The following is a 26,958-nucleotide window of genomic DNA, read 5'->3' on the forward strand; positions in this document are numbered from 1 at the left end:
TTAGCCCTGAAGAAAAGAGTGGCATGGTTCAGTTTAGTGTGGGGTGTCCCTGCCCATGGCAGGGGGTTGGAACTGGATGATCTTAAGGTCCTTTCCAACCATAACTATTCTGAGAAGCAATGGTAAGAAGTGGTAAAATGCTGAAGAACTGTTAAATGCTCTGGTAAGATGCTTTGATTTTAAATTGAGTATTTTAGCAGAGGATGCCAGATGTTGAGTTAAATATCCAGAGGTTAAGAATTAATCAGAACACCACTATATTTTTTATTTTGCTTTACTTCCAATTTGGTTATAAAACCCCTTTTAACTGCATCCAGAGTAACTTACCCAGCCTTTTTGCTTTTGCAGTGGTAGACACAGTAGAATATTGCAACAGCTATGATAACCAGTGCTATTGCAGGAAGAGTAGCTACTAAAATGAAATCTAGAGTGTTCCAACGGTGATTACATTTGGGGCCCATGTACCAATATTCCTGCCAGTCCACTCTGTAGTAATCACATCTGCAAATGAAAATACTGTTTTCTTAGCAACATTCTTTTAATTTAAAAATAACCAATACCAAACAAAAGTAACCTGTTTTGCTATATGATTATTTATTATTGAATGCCACAGAGGTCAAGGGATTCCATATTTTTCCTGCTTGCCTGAAGATATTACTCCTCTTAGTAACATACAACTTATTCCAGATTTGATGCAAATGCACTGTGCCAGGCTCTAGGTCAACCAAGTCCAAGTTAGCATTCCGGTAAGTCCAAGATAATAAGCTTCACTGAGAACAGGGTATATTGCTCGAGTCATGATTCAGGTCAAAGATCTCTTTTTTATCAGCTGTAAGCATGGCAAAGCTTCTGCACTTCCAAACCAGTCCACACAGCTGTAACTGAGACGTCACACTCTACCTATCACTACAACACTGTGCACCTTCTATGAGAAGGCAGCACCACCACCCACAGGAGATCACAGACTATGATGTCCCTTCTGCTTTTAAGAGCAAGACTTCAAATGGGATAAGAATGTGCTTTTTTTTTTTTAAGCCAAGTTATTTTCATTAATGCAGGGCTTCTCGTTTTGCTCTCCCAAAGCATCACCTCCTCTGCTAATACAAAGGACATCACTAGAACACATTCCGGTTTTGTCCCAGCAATTCTCATGATGGGAAAGTTCTTTCGATGGGCATTTTGCAACATTTGTTAGTGCAAACAGGCTGGATTTGGGGAACCTTTTCTGAAAGTTTGCCCTTGATCTCCCACTACAGAAAATTCTTCTCTTCATAGGCAGCATTTGCATGCATCTGGATATGACTGGAACACAATTATAGCTTCAAGAATGTAGCTTTCTATTTCTTTGGAGTTGCACTAACATTCAGACAGCGTGCTCTGTTGGCTACAACTGGGGGCTAGCTGCACATCCATGAACAGACTGTGCCACAGAGAAAGTATTGCCTCGAATCCACCAGGTAATCATATGGGCTGCATAATTTTCTTGCTAGTTTCCTGTCAAGGGGTCAAGCCATATGTAAAAAAGAAATATGCTGGATCTAGGAACAAGATTCTCTGCTCAGGTGACTGGATTGTTTTAAAACAAGGACGAAGAAAACGCTACGTAATGAAGAACAGGATGAAGATACCTGGAGGGTTCGTTAACTCTCAAGGAATTTTGGTCAGCCGGAGGCAAAAGTTAAGTTGCCATTACCCAGCATAACTCAGTTCTAAGGTAAAATATCCAAGCCAGTAGCGAGCTGTGAAAGTTGAGGATCACAGTGATTACCTACCTAATAAATCACACGGCTTACACATACTCTAAAAAGAAAATGCTGCACCCAGAGCCCAGATTTGATGCTTTGTACGAGCTTATACAGATCGTGAATGATGAGCAACATCTACTTTCATGGATCACAACACTGCAGTCTGTATTTAGTTCATCATTCAGACTATATTTGAGAGCTGCACTTGCACAGTACATATTTAGACAAAGAAACCACCACCACCCCTACCTGCAGAAAGGTTTTTCATTTTTACACTGGCAAGAAATACTGGTAGGGCAGAAGTTGTCTGTGTTACCCAGGCAGGCCCCAAAGTCCTTAACTCCAGTGCAGCTGGCTGTGAATGAAAACAAACCCAATACTTAGTTACTGCAATTACACCATAACATACCGTTTAGTGGGTTTAATTGCCTCAGAAATGTAATTCACACGATAAACTCTGGCTATTTGGATATTAAATCCTGCTTTCCAGTGACCTGCCCCTTCAAAGCTTTGAAACCATTTGAGAAATGGTGTAGCTGAAATTACTTCCCCCTGGCTTGTACCCATCTTCCAGTTAGCCAGTAAACTGTACGGCTTCTGTTATTAGGATTTTTATCGCATCAGTGAAGTATGGTTGTATCTGAATTCCATTATGTATCATCTCTGGATTGTCGTTGGCAAAGGCTAAAACTCATGAAACCCACTTGAGACTCAAACCTTCTAATTAATTATAACCCAAATTAAAACCTTTTTGTGTGTTGTGCATTGGGATTCTTCCCTTTTTTGGTCTGCAAAAGGATTTGTTTTGTGTTACTGGCGGTTCTCCTCCATCTCTTTTGCTGTGTAAACACTGTGGGCTGTAAATCACGTTCCAGAAGTTAAGTGCTAACAGTACTTCACAGGCATAGGGCTGTCTAAATATAGCTTCCTCATCAGCAAGCTAATAAAGACATCAAAAGTCACCATGTTTGACACTCAAGCACTGCATTCTCTCCTACCTGTTTCTTTCCAGTGTGGGATTCAGACTGAATGCTGCTTGTGATTTACCCCAGCAGGCAGCTGAACACCAGAGAGCCTCCTGCTCGCTCCCCCAGCCCACTGGGATGGGGGAGAGAACTGGCAAAAAAAGTAAAATCCGTGGGTTGAGATAAAGACTGTTTAACAGGACAGGAAAGGAAGGGAAACGGTAATGATAATATCATCAGTGATAAAAGTCAGAATATACAAAACAAGTGAGGCACAATGCAATTGCTCACCACCTGCCAACTGATGTCCAGCTTGCTCCTGAGCAGCAGCCCCCAGCCAGCCTTCCCCCAGTTTATATGCTGAGTATACCACACGGTCTGGAATATCCCTCTGGCCAGTTTGGGGCAGATGTCTGTCCTCCCCCCCCAGCCTCCTTACTGACAGGGTATGAGAAGCTGAGAAGTCCTTCACTTAGTATAAACACCATTTAGCTACAACTAAAACTGTGTTATCAGCACCATTCTCAGACTACAGCCAGAGCACAGCACTGTACCATGTAAATGGGAAGAAAATTCACTCTATCCCAGCTGAAACCAGGACAATGCTGTACACACACCACCAAGCTACGAGCTGACACAGAGGCTCTGGTGCAAAGCCACTGAAGTCTATGACTTAGGGAGATGAACCTGACATCCTGACCTATAACGTGTGACCAAACAAGCAACTGCAAGACATCACTGGAGATGCCCAGGAGAAAAACCAAAACTGACTGTACGTTGTAAGGCCAAGCACCATTATGATACTTGAAAAACCCCAAAACAGCCAATACAGCTGAATAATATTTTGTGTAACTTTTTATCATAAGATGCACATTTAGAATGAAGCCAGGAAGTTAGAACTGGCAGAGATCTCTGAGCAGATCCTTCTGAGCCTACCTGGCAACTGACAGGGGGAAAGTCAGTACCAGAGCATCGTTCATATCACCGGTTTGCTATTGTAAGAGAGATTTTCCACCAGCAACAAAAGGATTAACACTCCTGACTGATGCATAATTAGGTAGAGGAACTATGCTATGAGCAGCCTTTACCTCAAAAAAAAGATGGAAACCCCCTTCCTCCCCACTGGCCAAAGCAAAAGCGTTTTTGCCTCACGCAGCTGTGTCTGTAAAATATCCCCATGCTCCTGGCAGTACCGAACCCAAGAACTAGGAAACACTTTTTAACAGCAAACAGGCAAGCAGCTGTCACACAGAGGTCTTGACATTTCCACTGTCTTCCTGGTATTCAAAATAAACTCCACCTAAACCACAAGGAGAATTCCCTCAGAAGCAATACCCCTGGGATTGCCATACCACAGCAGCACTACCATAGGTAAGCCCGGAATTTGACAGACACGTCCCTATTCTGACAAGCTCTAAAGCCACAAAGCAGCCATGCCTTACGTTCTAAAGCCTCTTCATCCAGTGCATCGCTGGCCACAAAGAGGATGAACAGCAAGGCTTTCAGAGCACACATCCTGAAGCTGTTTCTTCCCGTTTTTGCAAGAAAAACGCACCCTCCTTTCTGCTACCCTTACTGTAGCAAGGTGAGGATCATGGATTTTGAGCTCGTTTTACAGCATCCTCTTCTATAAAGGATTACTAATTAACTTGGAGCAGATACTTCCTGATAACTTCTCCAGCATGTTTCTTTTCTGACAACTGGGTAGTTCCATAAGAATGTCTCATCAATCTTGCTATCTCTGAATTTTCAAATACATACACGAAGTATTCCTTTAACGACAGGAGCTTCAGCACACAAAAGTGTCTGTCACAAGCATTTATCTGGTCTCATTTTAGGGTTATGTTACCTTTTAAAGATAAACTTCAGATGTATTCGACGATGAAATTCCTTGAATATACACTGGTTTAAAAGACACATCAAAGACCTGGATCAAGAGTATAAAAATTATGATTAAAGGTTATTAGCAGGCTGCTCTCAAGATGTTTTTGCTCCTAGGGAAAAAATGAGGTTTTGCTGCAATACTTACTGCTGCTCTGATCACAGCTGCAGCACGTAGAACACTGCCAACACTTCTTCCTTCAACCCACCTGTTCCATTACAAAACATGGTTGCAATGCCTGGTTTTCTTTTGATTTCCTGACTTCCAGTATCATGACTTTACCTAAACTTCTCCCCCAGTTTGCCATGAAGGATCACACATATTCCTCCTCATTATTGCCAGAACATTTGTTAACAGCTAGGAGAAATAAGTATTTCAAATAATAGTGTTGATATAGGAGTCTATACCAAGACTACTGCTTGAACTTAAATGATAATTCTCTGTTGCTAGTGACTCAGCTCAGTGCTGTTTCATTTGGGGTACCCAAATGTAGCACAAGTGGAAGCTGCAGCTCTCTTTCAGATATAGATTTTTTTAAAAATAAAAACATTTGATAGGAAAAAAAATTCCCCACGTTTAATTTTAGGAGCAGACCTTGAACAGTATATACCCAGATATAAAGAGGAGGGATAGAAACTAAAAATCTGCCTGCATAAAATGGGGAGATGGAACAGTATATACCCATATATAAAGAGAAGGGATAAAAAGTAAAAATCTGCCTGCATAAAACGGGGAGATGAATTTTGGGTAAAAGAAGGGAATGACAAAGTCAATAGCCCAAGTTATACCCCAGAGGTTCGTCCTTCTACCTGGAAGTTTCTGATTCTTGGCTGCAGCATTTTCTTCCAAGCCTGGGTTTGATGTTTGCACCATGAGCTGCTTTGAAACGTGCCCAGCAACACCTCACGACTGTCTTGAAAGTGTCTCAAAGAATAACGGGGAGAAAGCCATCATGGACAGGAATGTGACATCTTCTCCCAAGATACTGCCTTCCCTAGATGACTTCTTAAAGGCTTACTAGAATCTTCCCTGCTCATCATTTCCAAAGTGAGCATCTACCCCAGCTACTGCTGAAGTATTTTGTTGTCATTTATACTGTTAAAGCCACCCACAAATGAGTGATCCTCAGCCCTGTCAGAGTAGTTCTTTATAACAGATCCCAGAATCACACTCACAAAGAACAGAGAAATTAACATACACCTCAGTAAAAGAAACGGCGTGATCCTTCGTAACGTGTGTTCACACACATGCTTTGTTCTTCCAGCTGACAGGGAATGTCCTCTCTGGTTCCAGCTCAGAGCTGCCGAGTGCAGCTTCAGGCTGTGTGATAAACAAGCATCTTTACCTGGGGCTCTGACACTGGATTAAGACAGGGATGCAGAAATCGCCTTTCTGTGATATTGTTGGCATTTTGCTGAATGCAACAGGTTTGGACCAGGCCTCACAATGGGCTGCAGAGGCCATCAGCAGGTTTCTTCTTACAGTGCCTACTTCGGTAACAACAAACACAACAAATGCCATTAGGCACAAACAGAAATGACCTTTACATTTTACAGTGTACCCAGCTCTGTCTCTTATTCTCTTAGTTTCTGGAACACAGCACAATCAAATGAAAAGTTATGCATTCCACAACTACAGTCCAGGTAGACTACCCCTAAATTCATTTTATTTCCTCCAATGAAGAGCTATAACTAAAGGAAAGTTACTGACCAAAATTCATGGTTGAAGCCAGTCGACTGCTCATTAACCTTAACTAATTTCAGATTTGCTTCAAGACAGCTTTGGAGAATACTTTCTACTGCCATTGTGTAGCCAAGGTTCAGAGGGAGGCACAAAAAGCAAGCAAGGTACTTCTTTCTCCAATATTGATATAAGGACTACTACAAAGAAAGCACAGAAAAAGTTACCAACACTTAAACCCATGCTAGCCTCAGTTTAGATCTCTCAGCTGATCACAGCAAGGGAAACACAAGGAGTTTCTTTTTGTTGTTTGAGTAAAAGCAATCTCCTCCAGCCCATAAACGAGAAGGGCAAAGAACTGACTGCACCTTGATCAGCTGTGTTCCGACTCTGCCCTGCAGTGAACTCAGAACTCCCAAGTGCATGTCCCTTTCACCACTTCTGAGTCTGTGATGAAATTTCCACTTCCCTCTCTCTTCTTCTATAATGTGCTAGTACATACCCATATACTCATTTTTTGCAACATAAAATAGATCCAGCCAGCAGACTTTGAAATTCAAATGAAAACTGTAACAAGATTTCCCAACTTCTAGATCTCCTCCTCCTTAGCATTTCAGTTTGATTTGTATGCTTGCTCTGAAGAGCACATCAACACATGATAATATAAATGATACCATAACTTCCAGAATGGTTCAGTGATGGTCTTTCTTGACAGCAGCTCACCATCAGCACGTATCTGAGCTTTGCTTCTTAGAATCTCTGCAACTTAAAATAAAACCTACACCCTTGTGCATACTCGTGTTCCTTTTTATGAAGTCCAGGCTTTTTGGACCCCACTTTCTTTTTAGATTTAAAATACACTTTCTGTATTTCAGTGTATTCACAGATACTCTGAACTTTCACAAGGTAACTACACCGATGCATTAAAATATCTTTACAGTATTTCTTAAGTTACTCAAGAATCATAACTATAATCTGCCATCAAAACAGCCACGTTACTTATTCACACAATTTTTCTTCTTTTGAGTAGTTACACTGTAGGTCACATCATGTATTACATTATTTATGACCCCTGGATTGGCAAATTACTTTACCTGCAAGATTATCATGGAGTTGTACTGAGAGAAATGTATTTGCTATCTGCTTCTGTCGTTCCTCCAGCACAGATAAAAGCCTTCCTTCCCAAGCTCTGAGCTACAGCAGCCTTGAGAAGAAATCACCATGAAAAGAAAATGGAAGCACTCCTCAAAATTCAAGACACATTAATGCTCAACATCCCGGATTTTACATGTGCTGTACATTACTGCAGTGATTTCACCAGGAACGTATGTTTCAGTACCCCAGAGGTGAAGTTTTTGCCCCCCAGTGTAAGTGAAACAGTTGTGACATAGTCATGTTTACCAAATCAACTCTTAATATGTACTTTAGAGACAGGGCATTGACAATCTTCCCTACAGGAAGAAAACACACAAAAGTTAAGCTTAACCTTTGAAAAGTATCACATCACCCTTTATTTTCAGGTGCTTCACAACAATATGACAAAATAAAGGATAACAATCAGTTTTATGCAAATAAAAAATTAATATCAACAATTTCCAGATCTCAATATACCCAATTGTAAATGAAAAACATGCATTAAATTAGCACTTTCTATATTATAAAATATTATGTGACCCAGTTAGGACCTTAAACTTTTTACAAATATATAAAAATTACAGTATATATTCTGACTTGTATTATATTACTGCATTACTGCACCATGAAAGAAACTGTAAGTGACCATTCATGACACATTTGAGAGGCGTTTCAGTGCTTCAGTATAAATTAATAAAACCATGTCTTGCACTGCAACTTTCCCTGCATATCCACATTAGTTTTTCACTGTTGAACAGGTTTGTGTACCGCGGCTGGGATCCTGAGATCAAGTCAGGCACACATTTAACATGAAGACTCACAAGCATGGCACGACGGAGACTTGAATTTGCTTTTTTAAAGCCACTGCATAGCACCTTTACTATAAATTATTGATAGGGAGATGTGGCTACAGCTCCTTGTAGTTATCGGGAACAAGCCATTTGTAGAGCAGAGGTTCAGGTGTCTGAACTGAAGAGAGCAGGCACCTTTTTGCACAGAAACGCTTTAGGAAATGGCAGCCAAGGAATAAAGATTCACAGTCACCATTCCAATACTCACACAAGAGCAGATCAGTAACCTGATTTGGGCTGCCTTCATTTCAGCAAATACATTCCAAGCCTCTCTATAATAACCCACATCTTTTTTGGTACCTCTAGAAATTTCTCTCATCAAGTATCTCACATGGGTGGACAAGACAATGCTGACTCCAACAGAAGTCATGTTAGCAAGGAACCACTGCAATATACCGTATTCCAGGCTTTACCAAAAATCCCTTCCCACTACTGTTAAACCTATGCTCCAGGACAGAAACACCAGCTGAGAGCTCGATTATGGCATTTCTGAAAAGCAGAGAACACACCTGGTCAGGATACAAAACCTCTCAATACTTTGTCCCACTTCCTTTGGCTGCAGATAGGAAAAAGTCATCTCCGGCTGTAGCTGTTCCAGTGCCAGCACCTAAGGCACTAATTTTATTCCCAGCTTTTCAACTGTGTGGGGATATTTAACAAAAACTTGATAGAAAACAAACAAAACCATACCCTGTCTTGTAGGAAAAGACCTGAAAAAGAGAAATGTCACCTGACGGAAAAAATTAACCAAGAAGTGATAGCAGCAGGCAAACCCTGTACTGGAATAAACGTGTGCCCACTCACTCATCCAAGAAGATATGACACAGCACAGGGATACCATTTTATCAGAAGTGTTCACTTCACCCATCGAAGTGGGTAGGAGCACTAATTTTAAGTTACGCCCCAGAAAATGCATTTAAGACTTCTGAATGACAACTCTAAGGTATAGTTCTATTAGAGTTTTACCCTAAGGAGTCATTTCAGACCAAAATACAGCCTAAGGATAGCTTTGTGCATCATGTCCATTTATAGCACAACCTTCTTCTAAGACCAAGGGCTGCAATACAAACTGCTTGCATGGAACATCTAATTCCTGACTGCCTAACCAGCACAGAGTCCAACATACCTTTTGCAGACCAGACCCTTTCATGTGTATTATGAGACCTTAGTAATAACAACCTTACAAGTACGGAAAGGACAAGACTAGCTTTTGCAGGCAGAGATTCCTTTAAGGCCTACTCTTGCCTGGAAAGGGCAGACGTGCTTGTTAACAGCTACCCAAGGAACCTTCTCTCCCTGCTCCCAGGAGACTAATTCTTGTGTGCAGTTCCCCACTGAAAAACATCACCACAGTAAAGCCCTACTAAACCCACTCAAACCTGCATCATCTTACCTTTCTTGCTGACTCAAAGGACGTAAGTTAGAACTTAAACAGAATCTAGGAGTAGAGCAGATGGTTTTTGAATCATGTTTTCTAATCCAGAATCTGACCAAAAGGTAGACAGATAATGCAATTTCTGCCATCCAGTCTTGCACTTGTAAGTAGTAATTTCTTCCCCATTTTCACTTCCTGCCTTACATCTTCATCCGTTTCCCTGGAAATGGTATATGAAGCCCACATACTAATTTTTCTACTCCTCTCTCTGTGATGGAACACTAAATGTGTCTTGCTCAGGAGCTCTGTGAAGACTGATATCCTCTGATTGCTGCCTGAATTCTGAGTTTTCTGGACCTTAAGAGATGATTAAAGAAACAAACACATGAAATTCTAGGTCAGTTGTCCTAAGCAAGTTTCACTAATAGAATTTTTCTTTAAACCTCACATTTACTGACTTCACCTTACTTGGACTCTGTAACAAAGTTCAACACTTTGCCTGAAATTTGGATTCCAAAATATCAATACTTCTCTGTTTCTGACACATCCCAAAAGCCTTATTCATTCTTTCGCTCATTCATCGTGTACTTTCTAGACAACACACTGTGCATCTCCTTACAACTTCTGCTAGTCCCTCAATGACACTAGGAATACTGCTTGCCTGTATTTCACTAGTCATTTGCCTTTACAAGCCTCAGAAGAAGGAATAAGGTTGTAAAATTTCTTCTTATGGAGAACATGAGCAAATATCCCTTCATATCCCATTCATCATCCAACCAAACTAAGTGTTTGTCTAAGTTTGCTTTTGCTTTCCCCCTCAACTTTACAACAAAGCATGTATTTTCATGAAAGGTAACAGAATTCAGCAGATCAAAGGACAAAGTACAAGCACAGTGTCCTTTTGCAGTTTAAGTGTTAGGGAAGTGCCATAGTAGATACAGGTGAGATTACGCAGCAGGGTGATCATCACTGTGAGTTGCACTTTGTTCAAGGAAGGCCAGCAGATCTGTTCCAACCTTTATATGAGTTGTTTTGTGTTTTCCAAGAGAAATGGAGATCGAAGAGCAGCAGAGTGCCATACACAATGATAAAAGCAGTGCTGGAAAGTTTAATCCTAGGACATTTAGTATCTAATTTCATTCCGATGGAAAATGACAGAATTTTATGGAAACCCTACCAAGATCAATGGGCACTGCCTACAAACTTCTGGGAGGAAACAACTGGCTGGCTATTAATTCTGCATTTTTAATATTTGTGAGCACTTTAAGCCTCAAAACTGCAGATGGTTTCCAACTTCCTGAACACTACGAATACATTAGAGGAATTAGAGATGTGTGCATGTCTACGGGGGTATGATACAATAGGCATCACAGAAACATGGTGGGATGGCTCCTACGACTGGAGTGTTGGAATGGAAGGTTACAGGCTCTTTAGGAAGGACAGGCCTGGCAGGCGGGGAGGGGGAGTTGCCCTTTATGTTAGGGATAGGCTGGAGAGTATGGAACTGTCACTGGGGACAGGTGAGCAGTTAACAGAGAGTTTGTGGGTCAGGTTTAAAGGGAATATAGCTATGGGGGACATTACTGTGGGGATCTGTTACAGACCACCTGATCAAGGAGAACCTGTGGATGAAGCACTCCACCCTCACAGGCCCTTGTTCTCATGGGGGACTTCAACCACCCTGACATCTGTTGGAAGGACGGTACGGCCCAGCACAAGCAATCCAGGAGGTTCCTCGATTGTGTAGAAGACAACTTCCTTCTGCAAGTAATAGAGGAGGTGACAAGGAGAGGTGCCATGCTTGACCTCCTGCTCACCAGCAGGGAAGGGCTCGTTGGAAATGTGACTCTCCAGGGCAGCCTTGGATGCAGCGATCATGAGATGCTCGAATTTGAGATCCTCAGGACACTGAGGAGAACATGCAGCAAGCTCACTGCCCTGGACTTCGAAAGAGCAGACTTTGGCTTCTTCTGGAACCTGGTTCGGAAGGATAAAGAGCTCCTGAGGAAAATTCAAATGAAAAAAGAGGCTTATAATAAGTGGAAGCAAGGACAGGTGGCATGGGAAGAGTACAGGGATGTTGTCCGAGAAGCTAGGGACCAGGTTAGGAAAGCTAAGGCCCAGTTAGAATTAAACTTAGGTAGAGGTATTAACGATAACAGGAAGGGATTCTACAAGTACATAGCAAATAAAAAACAGAGAGGGAGAATGTAGGCCCCCTCAGGAAGCTCTCTGGAGAACTGGCTCCACAGGATTTGGAGAAGGCTGAGGTTCCGAATGACTTCTTTGCCTCGGTCTTCACTGGCAAAGGCTCTGACCAAACCACCCAAGTCTTGGAAGGCAGATGCAGGGACTGTGAGAATGAAGACCTTGGGCCCACTGTAGGAGAGGAACTGGTTCGAGACCATCTTAAAAATCTGAACGTGCACAAGTCCCTGGGACCTGATGAAATCCATTCGTGGGTCCTGAAGGAGCTGGAGAATGAAGTTGTGGAGCCGCTGGCCATCATATCTGAGAAATCATGGCAGTCAGGGGAAGTTCCCGACGACTGGGAAAAGGGAAATATAACCCCCATTGTCAAGAAGGGGAAAATGGATGACCGGGGAATTACAGAGCAGTCAGTCTCACCTCTGGGCCTGGCAATATCTTGGAGCAGATTCTCCTGGAAGGCATGCTAAGGCACATGAAAATCAACAAGGTGCTTGGTGACAGCCAGCATGGCTTCACTAAGGGGAAATCCTGGTGGCCTTCTATGATGGGGCTACGGAACTGATGGACAGGGGTAGAGCAGTTGATGGCATCTGCCTGGACTTGTGCAAAGCGATCGACACTGTCCCACACGACATCCTTGTCTCTAAATTGGAGAGACATCGATTTGATGGATGGACCACTCGGTGGATAAAGAACTGGCTGGATGGCTGCACACAAAGAGTTGTGGTCAGTGGCTCAATGTCCAGCTGGAGACCAGTAACGAGTGGTGTCCCTCAGGGATCGGTGTTGGGACCGGTCTTGTTCAACATCTTCGTCGCTGCCATGGACAGTGGGATTGAGTGCGCCCTCAGCAAGTTTGCCAATGACACCGAGCTGTGTGGTTCGGTTGATACCCTGGAGGGAAGGAATGCCATCCAGAGGGACCTCAACACGCTTGTGAGGTGGGCTGATGCCAACCTCATGGAGTTTAACCATGCCAAGTGCAAGGTCCTACACCTGGGTCGGAGCAATCCCGGGCACAGCTACAGGCTGGGCAGAGAAGAGATTCAGAGCAGCCCTGCGGAGAAGGACTTGGGGGTGTTGGTGATGAGAAAATGAACATGAGCAGACAAGAAATGATTTCAAAATGAAAAAAAAAAAAAAGCAACACAACAAAGTGGCTTGTTTATGCAAGCACTGAAGATAATGCTATTGGCATGATGTTAACAAGTGACTTTTTAGTGCTAATCTCTTGCCCTTCATTCCAGAGCTGAAAGAAGAAAAAGACAACGAAGCTTCTGCAAACCCCATCCATCACATTCTTCTTTCAGATCTATGAACATCTGAGCCGAACTACAGACGTAGGTTTATATTTTCAAGTATCCTTTGTGAAGTGACATTTATTAACAAGCTTGGCACAGAGAAACCTCACTGTGAGAAGACCCTGACAAAGGTCACTTTCGCAGTGTCTCACTAACAACACTGACAATGAGTGAACTCTCACCACTTACAGGTAGTGAGAAACAAAACATCCACTAAGAACCATGTAAGTGAATAATACAAACTGGGATATAAGAAAATACCTGATGAAATTATACATCACAGAGCACGTATCATAAGGAATATTCCTTCTCTTCTTTCCCTCCCCCTATCTGTAACACTTTGCAAAGGTTTGTAAGCATATTTCTCTTAGCTTCTAGTACTGTACATATCCACATCTTCTGGGCTGGATTGACCATGGTCCATAAGTTTTGGATCAGGCTTAAATTTTGATGTCTTCACTGGTCCTGTTAGAGATAGTAAAGAAATTTAATTAAAATATGTATTTGAGCTGTAGAAAAAACCCAACATATTGGCACATTTTGAGAACTACTGTATTAGCAAACACAAAGGATCAAAATATGTACATTCTAGTTAAAACTGTGTAAGCGATTCAGGATGATGAAGGTATGTTCTAATTATTAGCATACAGCAGTGGATGGGGAGCACTCTTCCTTCTGCTCTCTATACCTTAATACTACTTCTTGAACGCAGCAGAATGAGAGAATAAATAGTGATGGCTTTGCCCTACACGTTAAAAAAGAAGAGAAAGTTTGGGACATGGAAAAAAATCCCTAGTCTTGTCCTGTTAACTGCAGGAGCAGATCTGTCTCCCAAAACCAACCACATCAGTATCTTCACTGAAGCTGCTGCCAGATGGCAAGAATTCCAAATTATGACAAACTCTTACCTATTTTCACTTCATGACTTCCAAAACCAATGAACTGTTTACTAAAGCATTGAACCCTCACACTCACCCTGAATGACAATGCACAAAGAATGACATACTTGGTGATACTTGGTGATACAGAAGGTCTCAGAGAATATAAAGGCAGGGTATCTAGTACTGTACCTCCTACTACTAGCCTGCTTCTCTTCCAGCTACATCAGCTGGTTTAGCCAAGGGTGCCATGCTCTCCTGAAAGCTCTGCCCTGTTTGGGCTAGTGAAAATAAATATCTCTGACAGCACAAATTAATTTAGGACATGGGCATTTTTGGCTGTATTAGGGACAAGAACTAATGCCACGACAGCAAAGACACAGGATATGTCTACACGTTAAACCATCAAAGACAGTCCGGCCTGAAGCCAATGTAAAAACAGATCAAAGCATTCCACAACTAAATCAGGAAAAATACGGATGCAAAGCAAAGAAAGATGTGAATGTATATTATAGTGAAAATAAAGGGAATCAAACCCCCATTCAAGTATTTTCTGCTTAAAAAAAATGAATGCTCTGGTAAAGAACACAGGAAAAAGAAGGAAGCAAGTTTCAGCAACCAGAGTCAGAAACTGCCCCTACAAAAGGCAACTATTTTAAAATTAATTTAGTTCTCCTTTAATAGGTAATTGCACTATTTCTCTTAGCAACTGGCCTATCAAAATAGTCATATGTTAAATATGCTTTTACATGATCTAGGCAATTATCTCAACCACTTGAGCTGCACAAAGAACACCACTGCAAAAAACCTAGCAAATAAAATCCAGTGCCTCATTTGGCAATTACACATTCCTCTTCTACCAGTATCTGAAGATACAGAAGCCATATGGAGAAGTGAACAGTAACTCAAATTAGATGTTCTCACACAAGTCCAGCAGTAATCCTGTAAGTTATACTTATGGTAGTCTGATAACAGAAAGATACTTTAAAGTAGGTATTTAAGGGAAGTACTTGACATCATCTCATTAACTAGCAATGTGGGATATGGTCCACACCATATGGAATGAAACAAAACATTATTGAGAGAGAACAACAAATATATAAGTATTCTGACAGTGTGACAGGGTCCACAGTGAGAAAATTATCCCCCTGAGGCTCTGAAGTATGTACTAAATAACAGTGTCTACAATATATTTTCAAGAATAATATGCTATAACAGTCTGCTCTATTTTAAAGCAAGGGTAACTACAAAATGAAGTAACTGGATTTGCAAGGTGCCCTGAGATTACACTTGAAATGTTTAATTCACCTGATGAAGGCACTGGATCTTCGTTACTCCAAGACTCTACTGGAGAAGATTCTGTTCTGTTAAATGATCTTGACTCAATAGCAGACTCAGGTTTTGTACTAGAAATTTCTTTCTTTTTCTTATCTTCCCCAGTAACTGGTATTGACTCTTGCTGCATCTGTGAACCAAAAATTAAGAAAAAGTCACAAGGGTATATGCTTAATACTTCATGGCAAAACAAAGCTTTCAAGTCTGAAAGCTTATCTGTTATGACATTATTTTCAGATATAATATCATACAATGATACTCAACTAGTAATGTTAAAGTCAGCTGCAAGCAAGGGACACAGATGGAGAAACTAAAACGCACGAAAGAACCCCACAGTTCACATACAACTTCAAATTCACATGTAAGGAAATTTACTTTGTCATCAGTACGTACTTCAGTCTGACACTGTGCTTTTACCTGACCCCCTCAAAGTCCTTCACTAGGAAGGCACTGTTCATTCACAGATGAGGAACCTAGAGCCTTGCACAAGACTGGAATAGCATTTAGTTATTTTCAGAACACTTACTCCCTTATTTAACAGAAAACAGAAAGATAAGTCATGGTAATAACCTAGTAATGAAAAATAATATATTGTTTTGGGAACAGGCTTCACTGAGGGGAAAAAAATTGATAGAAACTGTCTTTATCACATCAATTCTTGTTTCACTCTCAGTTTAATGACATTTATCTGAATCTCATTTTGAAAACTCATTGTTCCATTTGTGCTCCTCAGTCAAAATATAAGGTGAGGGCTGTATACAAATGAACACCATAAATTTAAAGCAAAATACTTCTAAATGCTAATATAAATGAGAAACTTGCATCTTCTTTAAAAAGAGAAAAAGAAACAAATCACTGTGCAAAGCTGAAATTTTCACTGGAGAAAAGCCCTTTCAGGTTGCAGAAAAAACATGTTTAAGTCCAGATTGTACTAACCCAAATTCCATATATAATTTACACTGACATGCTTAAGCATTAAGCCAGTTATACCTACTGTGATTCTTTGTATCTCTATCCTAAATTCAGTGGTCTCCTTAGAACCAAAGCTGGAATCACAAATGGATTATTTTTAAGATCAAAAAAGAGCTGTAAGAGAAACTTGGTTTTCTCTTGTGCATCTTGTCTGTTTTGTAGGACTACAAAAGAGATCTCGGTATATATTGGCGCAAAAGCTGTAATGGCTACGGCATCAATAAAACACTGAAGTTATAAAAAGGTTTTGGTGCCTCACTTAACACAATTAAGTGACCTTAACAGTATGAGCAACCAGTACCTGACCTTCTAATGTACTTTTTTCACCCTCTGCATTTATGAGTTACAGAAATTACTGAGAAAGCCTACCTTGGTGACACCTTCATTTACTGCCCACAGTGATTGCAAAGCCCCATAGGTTTGATGGCTTGCAGAAAGCAACTTTTTCCCTGCCACCTATTTAAAAAAATGTAAATTAAAAACAGCTTTTAAAAAAATACACAGACCATTTAAATTAAATTCATATTATTTGCAAGATCTAGTGCATATTACTCTTATGTCAAGCAAATCCTAAATAATGTTCAAATTGGCGCTAGAAATCCACAGGTAGCACTCACATGCTACATCCACCTACTCAAAATGAGGTCCTTTCCAACCCTAACTATTCTATGATTCTGTGATTCTAAATCAAAATCTGATCAGCCAACAGTTTTTTGGCAATGTCAAGTAGACAACATCAAGATGACAACAACTGGAAAACAAGAAATTCTACAGATGTTATCCTATAGTATCTCAAATTGCTGTTTATCAAGTTTGGCAAGGCTTTATTTTTTATTTATTTTCATTTCAACAGGATAAAGTCATCTTCATTTATTTGAGAAATGACCATTAAAAAGTGAGACAATGCATTTTAAAATTCAGTTATTTTATTACTTTTTTATAATTATGCAATTAACACCTGTGATGCATTACACGTTTTAACAAAGATGCATGTTAATTCTGACTCCTAGTCCCACGACACTTGCAATTCAAGAGAAATCAGAATACTAAGACCAAATTCACTGTTAATTCAGTATTAAAACAGATGTAAACTTACCTTAGCAAATACCACTGACTGAGCTGGGTAACAAACAGAAATCCCTGAAGCAGTAAGTCCTAGTGGATAAACAATTTTCTTCCATCTAGAACCTGTATAAAGCCAAATATTTCAAATAATCAGATGCCAAAGAAACGTAAAGTGAAGTACTTGTATCAACTAAGTGCAGTTGTTTAACCCGTAACCATTGTTTATATCAAACTTATCCCTGTAACAGCTGGAGAAGAGTACACAGAGTGTGATAATAGTTTAGTACAGTCATGTTTGTAGGAGACATTGATACTCTGAACATTGGTTTCTTGAGTGAGAACAAAGCCCGAACTAGATTTTCCAATATAGTGAAAACTATAAGAAGGTCTGTGTCATTCAGCTCTGTCTATAAAATTACCCTTCTGGCTTCAAAACTGTTGAAACCATGCCTTCTGACATGTATTCTCTTATACTTGTTAGCCAAATGCCAACACCCTTTAGCATCTTCCCTCTGAACTCCCTTAGTTTTCACTGCATTCGGTAACCTTAGTTGTTAATTTGTCTCCAATTTCCTACCATACAGTTTCTCAAAACCAATAACAAGCAAACTCAAAACAAATGTCCCACTTAGAATTTCTGTTGATACCACATTGAAAATGTCTATATAATCCTGTTCTATTAGGTCTTAGGCAGCTTCTAAAAACAGCATTTAATGATGTCTCTTCAATTTATCAGTTAGATAGTTTTTTACCTATGTTTCAGAAAAGCCTTTTGACCATTGAAATTATTACATGCTACATATTCAACACACCAATAGTGAAAACAAGCAAAAAACCCTACCTTTCCTTGCCAGCGCTAGGCCTGCCAAGCCTGACATTGTAATGATACCAACATTGGGAAGAAATTCTGGTGGTGGATTCTTCAGGTAAATGTAAGCATCTTAGAATTAAAAACAACAACAAAAAAGTATAGCATTTCAGTATTAACCCTTTATTTCCCACTTAAGAAATAAAAATAAAAGCAAAATGCTGAGTATCTTAAACTGAAAAGAGTCTAAAGCTGGATTTTTTTCCATAATGACTGAAGATGTCTGATTTTGCAGATGCACACTTCTGCAGCCCTTTAGACAGAACTAAAAATCACAGTCCCCAAAACACAACAACAAAGTTTTCTCCTTAGAGACTTTTTTTGTTTTAGAAGTCATTAATAGGGAAAGCAGCGATTTAAGCTTTCATTTCACTCTGAGTAAGTATACATTAAATGAGACAACACATATTTTGGCATCTCCCAGTATACTGTTTTTAGGGAAAATAACTTATCTGAAAATAAGAGTTTCTGATACTGAACCTGAATGCAAATACTGCTTGTAACTTGTGCTAGAATTAAGAAGCCATTTTTATGACTAAGATGGGTTGTGGAATTTCCACCCTCACAGATGTTCAAGACCTGACTGGACAGAGACAACCAACTTGCTTTGGCCTTGCTCTAAGCAGGTGACTGGACTAGATAATCTATAGAAGTGCCTCTACAGGGAGACCTACAGATCTAGAGACATTCCAGCTTCAACAGTTCTTAGATACTATGATTTTAAGAGCAATGCTAAAATCAAAGGAATGAGAAGTACTATTTCATTGGTCATTTTTCTCATTTGAGAACAGAAATGAAACTCCACCATAAATTAAGAGTAGTGCAGGTCTGCTTCTTCCACACTTGCAGAAAGCATTTCCGTGCACTCCCCTTTCACCTCTCCTCCTCCTGTAACTGGAATTTGCTGTTTCAACCATCTAAGCCACAAGAAGAAACAACAGAAAATGCCTAATTCAGAAATATGAGACTTGCCTACCTTTCCCAAATTGAACTGAATCCATGATTCCATTTTTAACAAAGAGAAAAGCATCCTACCAAAAAAACAAAAAACAAAACAAAACCAGAGGAAACAAATGTAAAATCTTTGCAAAAGTAGATGCTTTCAGTAAAAAACTACTTGGTTGATACATGTGGCTTAGCATAATGAGACAAAGAAATAGGAGGTAACTCTAAAAAAACCCAAACCAGATCTATGAACTCTTACAGAGGTGTGCGGGTATCTAGCCCCTTTTTGACTACCCTATCTATATTTTTAATATATATATATATACACACACACACTTTCATCCATATTTCATTAAAAAAAATCTCTTTAATGTAGCAAAATCACTTTCAAAATTAACATCTCAGGAACAAAACTGGAGGGTAGCAAAACTTGGACACCAGCTGTATAACAGAATTAAATTCAACTATAAAATATAATCTCCTGTTCCTTAGAGACTTATCCAGTAAAACTGACTTTGTCTTTTAGTTTGTAAAAATGGCGCTCACCTTCACTAAAGATAAGCAATACTGATTAGGACAAAGATGTGCTCAACTAGTTTGCAATTAAATTGACCAATTTAAAAGGAGTTTTATTTAATTACAAGTTTTTTCTTTATAAAGGAAAAAATCCTTCTCCTACCATATTATTAGTATCATTGTCCTCAGACTGCTAAACAAGTTGAGCCAAACTCTTTAATGGAGTTTAATTGAGTAAAACTCTGTAAAGGAGTTTAATGAAAAGAACAGCATCTTGAGTTATTTCACCGAAATCATTTGTTTGGAGTAGTGCAGAATTTGTACCAGCAGAGGTCACTGCTAGTCAATCTCGGAAACAATGATGAAGGGCCTGGAGAAGTTTGATACAGATTTGGAACTAAATGGTTTCAGTTACACAGTCACTGACAAAATGTTCAGATCAAGAAAATAAGAATTTACAGCAAATACAGGAAGGCATTTTGATTTATTTGGCTTTTCAAATAATAAAGTCTACTTTGTTTGTAAGAGAAAAATACATGCATAAAAAAGCATAGTAACAGCAGCCAGGGTAAAGCTGTCATTTACCAGCCGTTAAGAGAATGGTGATAGGTATCACATCACATCTTCTCCTGCGCCCAGACTATTCAGTAACAGGCATTTTTGATGACTAATTATTAAGAGCCTGCTTTAACAGTTACATGGGATGCACTCACTCTGTCTTTCCTGAAGTACCTGAATCAGGTCTTTTAACCCATGCTTTGGAAGCAGCTCTTTTGTGGTCTGTACCTGGAATTTCAGACTCTGAAACACTACCAAGTTCTGCCAGCAAGAATTTACCTGCACAACTCTTGCTGTAGAAGTTAACCAAGAGACATTCTGAACCTGACATCGTGGGCTGACCTAGATCCAGCTTAGCACTGGCTGGAGGGAACCTGTTTTTCTTGCTGTCTTTGGATGTGGGAAACAGAGAGAACATGCATGTTCCCTGTTACAAGCACAGCAGAGAAAAATGAAAGAAAGTTTCATTTCTGCGTCTTAAATTATAGGTGTATGTTAATAAAAGGAACTGCAAAAAATACTCCAGGATGAGGCATGCTGGTTTTTCAAAGTTTTACTCTAGTTCTGTCTGGAATTGTAGGAAACTTTGGATGCAGGAATTTCTTACCTTGCACCATCCAATATAGCGGCCAGTTGTCTGTCTTACTGAAGAGAATTGCTTCTGCAAGTAACCAGGCTGTTCTTCGATGTATTTCGATTTCAGAGGTGGTAGACAGTAAACTGGTAGCTGGAAAGAAAAGTGTAACTGTACTACAGGGAGAGTTTCGTATTTACATTGACTAGTGTTTTTCAGGACCGCAAATCCTTAGTGTTCCCAAGCCAAAAGCTCTATATTGAATTGCACTCTTTTGTATTTACAAACTTACTTTTACACAAGTGTGACTACAGGTTACAGAACTGAAAACTGAAAGTACTGTATAGCTTCTGAGTAATAGAATTACTATGATAAAAGCAATCTTTTATTCACAAAAAGCATGACCAAGAATAGTTGGAAGACACACACATATTACTAGAAACTGTACAACAGAAAAACACTATCATGATCAGTGTTACACTCTTTTATCTTTGCTGGCTTCAGCCTGGAAATAACACAATAATGAAAATGAGATAAAACTTTACTACAGTTCACGTATAACACTTAATTTTATTTGTTCTATACTGGTCAGTTATTTAGGAGGTAACTTTTATTATCACATTATTTAGCTATGCATTTTATATACCAGGTAATATAATTCAATGGAAAGAGATGGTGTTTCATAGGTTCTCCTAGTATTATTTAAAAGGCTGACACACAGTAAGATTCTTACCTGATCTGGTTTCACCAGCTGGCTTTTTGATTCCTTCTCTGTTGCCGCATACACAGTAAAACATGCAAACGGCAGACCCGAAGAAAGAGCTGCCAGCTTTGCCACCTGGGACAGACAGGTGAAAAAAGGGAGTCTTAATGAAGAAATTAGAACTGCCCTCCAGTAAAGTCTGGATTTTACTGTCGTGTCGTGCTTGATCAAATATGAGATTAAGCAAGTGACTTTTAAAACCTTTTTACACCAGTATGCCCTTTAGGAACCTCTTCTGTCATACACACAGATTTTCTCAAATCACAATGGTAAAGAAAAAGCTGAGAGATCCTGGACAGCAACAGCGGTGTCTAAAATACCCGGAAGAATTTTATGTTCAAAGCCATGTTGATCCTTCCATCACCCTTTAATGTAAATTAAGTTCTAATCTATACAACACACAGGTGCTCCAAGGCGACGAATGACTCTTGTTTCAGCAAAACCTAGGTTTTATTTACAGGACTTCTCCATGGCATCACAAAAAAAATGTTATCTGCTTTCCAACACAGAGAATGATTCAACTCTTGTCTGCCTGGAATAACTGCGTGCTGACGGTCAATGAAAATACACAGCAGCAACTGAATCTAAGAATTACCATTGTAACATACAATCAAGTATGTTACAATGTCAATTACAGAAATCCAGCTTTGGTCATGAGACTTTGATGTCTACTTAGAACACTATTTGGAAATAAGCATTGTATGCTTCACAAAGGTAAAACTCAAATACAGCTTCACACGAGTATTTTTTAACTGACTGCCATACAGTTCCCGTGGGAGCTGGCATTAAGCACACTGGCATTGCATACATTCAAAAACTTGCCACATGTTGAAGCACCAGCAACTTTGGTGTGATGGTTTCCACCTGAAGGATTTTTGAAACTCTAGAAACGTGAAAACAAGGATGAAAAATGCTCCCAGGTGCAGAGCAGACACTTTGCAAGTTAAACCAGCAGCACGCCTGTGTCTGAAGCAGGGCAGAGGGGGAGAACCCAAAAGTCATGTTACCAAAGAACTCTGGTTTTCCCACGTTGACCTAACTATACTGGGAATCGTGAATACAGCCTGAAGGAAGACAGAGGCGATACCACCTCTGAAAATCCATAGAGGAAAGTCCTACACATACAAAAAGAAACTACAGCCATGCTGATACCATGCAGGCTGACCAGCACTGTGGAAAAATTCAGTCACATGTTGACAAAAGGTTTAATGTATTTCATTGAGCATTAATGTATCATAATCACTTACTTCATCAGCACAAGGTGATACTGAGACACCATACTGACTTTCAGTAGATACCAGAAGGAAAATCAAGTTTAAAAGTGAGAAAGCATGAGGAAGTTATACTGTTCATTTAACAAATCTGATTAATGTGTTTTAAAAAGTCACAACAGAGTTTACTGCGCTAAAAGAGAAAGCTATCCTGGGAATGATGAAAGCTGTTCAATTCCTGACTGACAGTAACTGCTTTGCTTTTGGAGGCCTGAAGACAAATGCATAAATGTTTAAAATCCAAGCGAACATCTGTACTAACATTTATGCTGGCACAATTATTCCAAGGTTTCACTCTTTCCCATTGAAATCACAAAGAACCAAGGTGAACCAAAAGCAATGTCACCTTGACTACACTAAAGAGGCTTCACTGCACTGAGTTGCTTATCCTCTTTATCTAATGCCTAGGTATATGAAAAAGACCTCAATTAGCTAGTATTATTAAATCTACTTTACACAAATTACGTCAAAGGATACTACGAATTAAACAAGGAAAAGCATACATTGTTTAGCTAAAGAAACTGAAAGTCATTTTACCTATGAAATGGTCTAAAGAAGTCACTGAGAATTAAGAAATGGAAGAATCACGCATATATGTCAAAGACTAGGAAAGAAGTATGAAGAAAAACATCTGCAACAAGCTCACGCTGTAAAAATCCTGGAATTGCAGGGTCAGCCAGCACAATGTCTCCAGGTCAGTCAGTAACTGATTCAAACCTAAGCCCTATGAAGCTAACAAAAGTAAATCACCCAGCCCCTAATGGCCACAGATCCACAGCTCCAAAAGCCAGGAGCCCAGATGGCATCTTCTGGAGAAAGGTTCTACACGAACACTGACCTAAGTAAGCATCACAGGAATCAAGACACTAGAAATCATTCACCTTAATGCTCTGGTCAGTGGCAAGGGTTATTCCTGTGCACCTCTAACACTGCCATCACATTGCAACACGTGCCACCTGAGCGTGGCATAAAAAGCACAACGGTGGTTTCAAAGCACTACCAACAGACAGAGTTTTATTTTTGATGAGGCACAGCTTTATTTCTGATGAGGAGACTGCAGTTATTTGCTGAAGAAACTTATCACACGCTCTCTAGCAGAAAACTGTTGCAGCTGTGCCTTTTAATAGCAGAACTAGAGTAAAAGTAACCAAAAAGTAACAATAAAACTGCCAAATGTACCTGGATGATTTTAGCTTCAGGTCTTTGCATTTCAAAACCAGTTTATTTCGAAGTGTTAGAATCTTATCGAAGATAAAAGATTCAATAAAGTTAAAAGCACTACACTGCGACAAAGAATTCACCATGATCAACTCAAAAGATACAGAACACAAACTAAAGCATAATAAACCCAGATATTTAATTTATGCTCATCTCCAAGACCATAAGTACTGTGTACCACTGAAACTGCAAACCCTGTATACCTGCTTCAAGAACTGGAAGCACAAGTAAAGCAACTTGCCCTAAAGGTAGGAAGAAGCCTCAAAACAGAAACATCCTCCCGCTTAAACTCGACTTCCTGATACTCCATGGATTCGTTTTTAATCGTCGTTTGCCAGATGGTAACCAATGGAAAGTAAAACCTTAAACATAAAACTGTTACTTTTTCGTAGTAAACAATAAAGAACACACATAAAAGTCCATCACTTCACTAGAGGTACCAAATCGTTCAGACTACACCGCTTCAAGGTGACCCAGCCACACAGCAAAGCCAAAGTTTCTTTTTCCAGGTACTTGTAACAAACTAAGGTCAGATGCTTCATTTTCACTCCTCTGTCCTCTTTGCATCACGTTTTTCACTCCTCTGTCCTCTTTGCATCACGTTTTTCACACGCATTTTAAATACTTTGCAAAAGTAAATATAAAGATTCATGCGAGAGCAACCTATTTATCAAATGCACTGTGAAACCGGGAAAACCAACCACTCCAGAGACAGCCTCCTTCATTGCAGGTGCGTTCCCTCCCTGCTTAAAGACACTGCATTATCTCTACAATGGAAAACCTTTTAAGATACTTGTGACTGTTAGCTTGTAACAGCGTGATTTTAATATTCAGGAATACATAACACGACTTTACAATGCCAACAGAAAATAAGTTATGTTCATATGCGATCTCTTACGGAGCGAGAGGCTGTAAGCAGGTGGGGAACTACCACAAGACAAACACTTCTTTCTCTCCGTGCTGTACCACTGAACTGCCCTCTTGAACCTCTTTCTACCTCTGCTCCTGCAACGGAGAACACAACCCCGACACCTCGTCCTTCCCTCCTCCTCCCGCTGAGCCCTGGCTCACAGCCTGCGGGGATGTCCCTGCTCCGACAAACCACGACCTTCTGCTGGAGCACCGCAGGGTGCCGCCGGCACGACTCCGGCCCTGGGGAGCACCGGGCACGGCGGCCGAGGGTCTGAGGGAGCGACCCGCCATGGAACTGCTCAACGCCGTGGGCCTACCCCGCTGCCCCGGCCGCACAAACCGGCCCGGCCCGCTCCCCGTGTGGAGCTCACAACGGGCGGGGGAAGTCTCCGCGGGGCGTCCTCCGGCTGCCCCCGAGCCATGGGTGCTTCAGAGCCGGAGTCGGGCCGAGGGAAGGGCAGCCGGACCGCGCTCCTCTGCGCCAGGCGGCACTCACCTTGGCCGCCATGTTAGCGACGGCGCCTGCAGCCGGCACGGAGGGGCTGGCGCCCGCGGGGAGGAGCCGCAGCGCTCGGGGCGGGCTCAGGCCACAGCCGGGCCGGCCGCCGCGGTAGTAACGGGACCGGGAAGCGGCCGGGGCCGGCGCGGGGAGGGAGGTGCGGGCGCTGCCGGCCTTGTAGCTCCCGCACCGGAACGGGCCGTCGCTCAGTGAGCGGCACGGAAGTTGCTGGTGTTAATGTGGCGTCTCCCCGGTGCTCGGTTGGTTGTGTTCGGGGTTTGTAACGTTCTGACCTCAACATCTGCTCCAGGGTACAAGGTAACTAATTCTGTTCCGGTCAGAAAAGCTCAAATCCCAAGTGTCCCCGGCTTAGAACACGAAACAGAAGAAAAACCCCATGTAAGTGTAGGGGAAGGGCCAGAAAAGCTCTTTGTGGGCTGCTCGGGTGCAGCAGCCACAGCTCGAGCTGCGGGAGGTGCTGTCTGCCCAAGGCACAGCTCATAACTCAGAATCCCAGCTTGGAAGGGACCGCAAGGACGATCTGGTCCAACCTTTCCAGGCCAAGCATGACCTAGACTGGTGTTGCAGCACCCTGTCCAGCAGCTCTTAACGTGTGCAGTGCTGGGGAGTCCACAGCTTCCCTAGGGAGGTTGCTGTAATGGCTGGCTGCTCTGGTTGGGAAAGAGTTACCTCTTGTGTGCAGCTGGCATCCCCGCAGCAGTTAGTTGTGCCCGTTGCCCCTCTTTACCACGGGACTCTTGTAAAAAGGGAGTCTCAGCCTTCTTTGTAGCTGCCCTTTGAATGGCTCGGCCCTAAGCTCCGTGTCTCCCAGCTCAAATCCAGGTGTGATGCCTGGCTGTAATGACTCCTCCTGCTTACAGGTGCTGGAGAACGCACACATGCACACGAGCACAAAATGTAAGTGCAGATAATTTCCTTTATTGAAGTCCAAATTTACAACTGAAGTTTACAACATTATTTCCCTCCCCCTCCCAAACCAAAAGCTTTGTTTCAATTTAGGAAGAATAAATGTTCTTTTTAATAATGTACAGACTATATCTCTTAAATAAGTTAATATCTTTGAAAAAAGAGCAATATGTTCCTTTTTTAATGTTGCAGTGCAACTTACAACTTACACGTCTGTGCAATGTACCATGAGGTATATGCCCAGTGAGCAACACACAGTGAAGTTTTCCATTCATAAATTTTCGTTGTAGACGCACAAAAAGTTAACAAGTTAATCTGTGATAGAAAAAACGCAGCCGGTTACGGTAATTCACACAGAACTCATCTGAAAAGAGGGGAGAAAAGAAACCTAGCGATCATTGCCTATATAAACTATTGGATCATCTCTCAACATAGACAAGTATAAAATTAAAAATACTGTTGTGAAACTGAAGAAATACTGTATTATCCAGGGGTTGAAACCTAGTTTTACCT

General features: G+C 40.9%; 2 protein-coding genes across 2 annotated transcripts; both read right to left on the reverse strand.

Annotated features, from left to right (window-relative positions):
- Positions 1 to 269: 269 nt before the first annotated feature.
- Positions 270 to 5,506, reverse strand: LOC130596798 (meprin A subunit beta-like). Its single transcript, XM_057404757.1, has 3 exons — positions 5,402 to 5,506; positions 1,995 to 2,100; positions 270 to 501 (listed from the first exon to the last, which is right to left on the reverse strand). The coding sequence occupies exons 1-3, from the start codon at positions 5,463 to 5,465 to the stop codon at positions 324 to 326; spliced, it is 348 nt and encodes a 115-aa protein (XP_057260740.1). The 5' UTR covers positions 5,466 to 5,506; the 3' UTR covers positions 270 to 323.
- Positions 5,507 to 13,188: 7,682 nt separating this feature from the next.
- Positions 13,189 to 25,556, reverse strand: APOOL (apolipoprotein O like). Its single transcript, XM_057404756.1, has 9 exons — positions 25,516 to 25,556; positions 21,589 to 21,693; positions 20,889 to 21,008; positions 19,239 to 19,293; positions 18,236 to 18,334; positions 17,426 to 17,517; positions 16,699 to 16,785; positions 15,331 to 15,487; positions 13,189 to 13,609 (listed from the first exon to the last, which is right to left on the reverse strand). Exons 1-9 carry the CDS (start codon positions 25,525 to 25,527, stop codon positions 13,512 to 13,514), a joined length of 825 nt encoding a protein of 274 aa, XP_057260739.1. The 5' UTR covers positions 25,528 to 25,556; the 3' UTR covers positions 13,189 to 13,511.
- Positions 25,557 to 26,958: the final 1,402 nt, after the last annotated feature.

The sequence above is a fragment of the Pezoporus wallicus genome, unplaced genomic scaffold (genome assembly GCF_028554395.1).
Source record: "Pezoporus wallicus isolate ANWC-B61680 ecotype Strahan unplaced genomic scaffold, APGP_CSIRO_Pwel_v1 contig_5104, whole genome shotgun sequence".
Taxonomy (NCBI): domain Eukaryota; kingdom Metazoa; phylum Chordata; class Aves; order Psittaciformes; family Psittacidae; genus Pezoporus; species Pezoporus wallicus.

Coding starts and splice junctions, on each gene's coding strand:
- LOC130596798 (XM_057404757.1), bottom strand. CDS start 5,465: ATGGTGCAAACATCAAACCCAGGCTTGGAAGAAAATGCTGCAGCCAAG. Junction 2,101..5,401: donor CAAGAATCAGAAACTTCCAG/GTAGAAGGACGA, acceptor TTTCATTCACAG/CCAGCTGCACTGGAGTTAAG. Junction 502..1,994: donor AATGAAAAACCTTTCTGCAG/GTAGGGGTGGTG, acceptor TTTCATTTGCAG/ATGTGATTACTACAGAGTGG.
- APOOL (XM_057404756.1), bottom strand. Junction 18,335..19,238: donor TTCAGTTCAATTTGGGAAAG/GTAGGCAAGTCT, acceptor TTTAATTCTAAG/ATGCTTACATTTACCTGAAG. Junction 13,610..15,330: donor AGATCCAGTGCCTTCATCAG/GTGAATTAAACA, acceptor TATCTCTAACAG/GACCAGTGAAGACATCAAAA.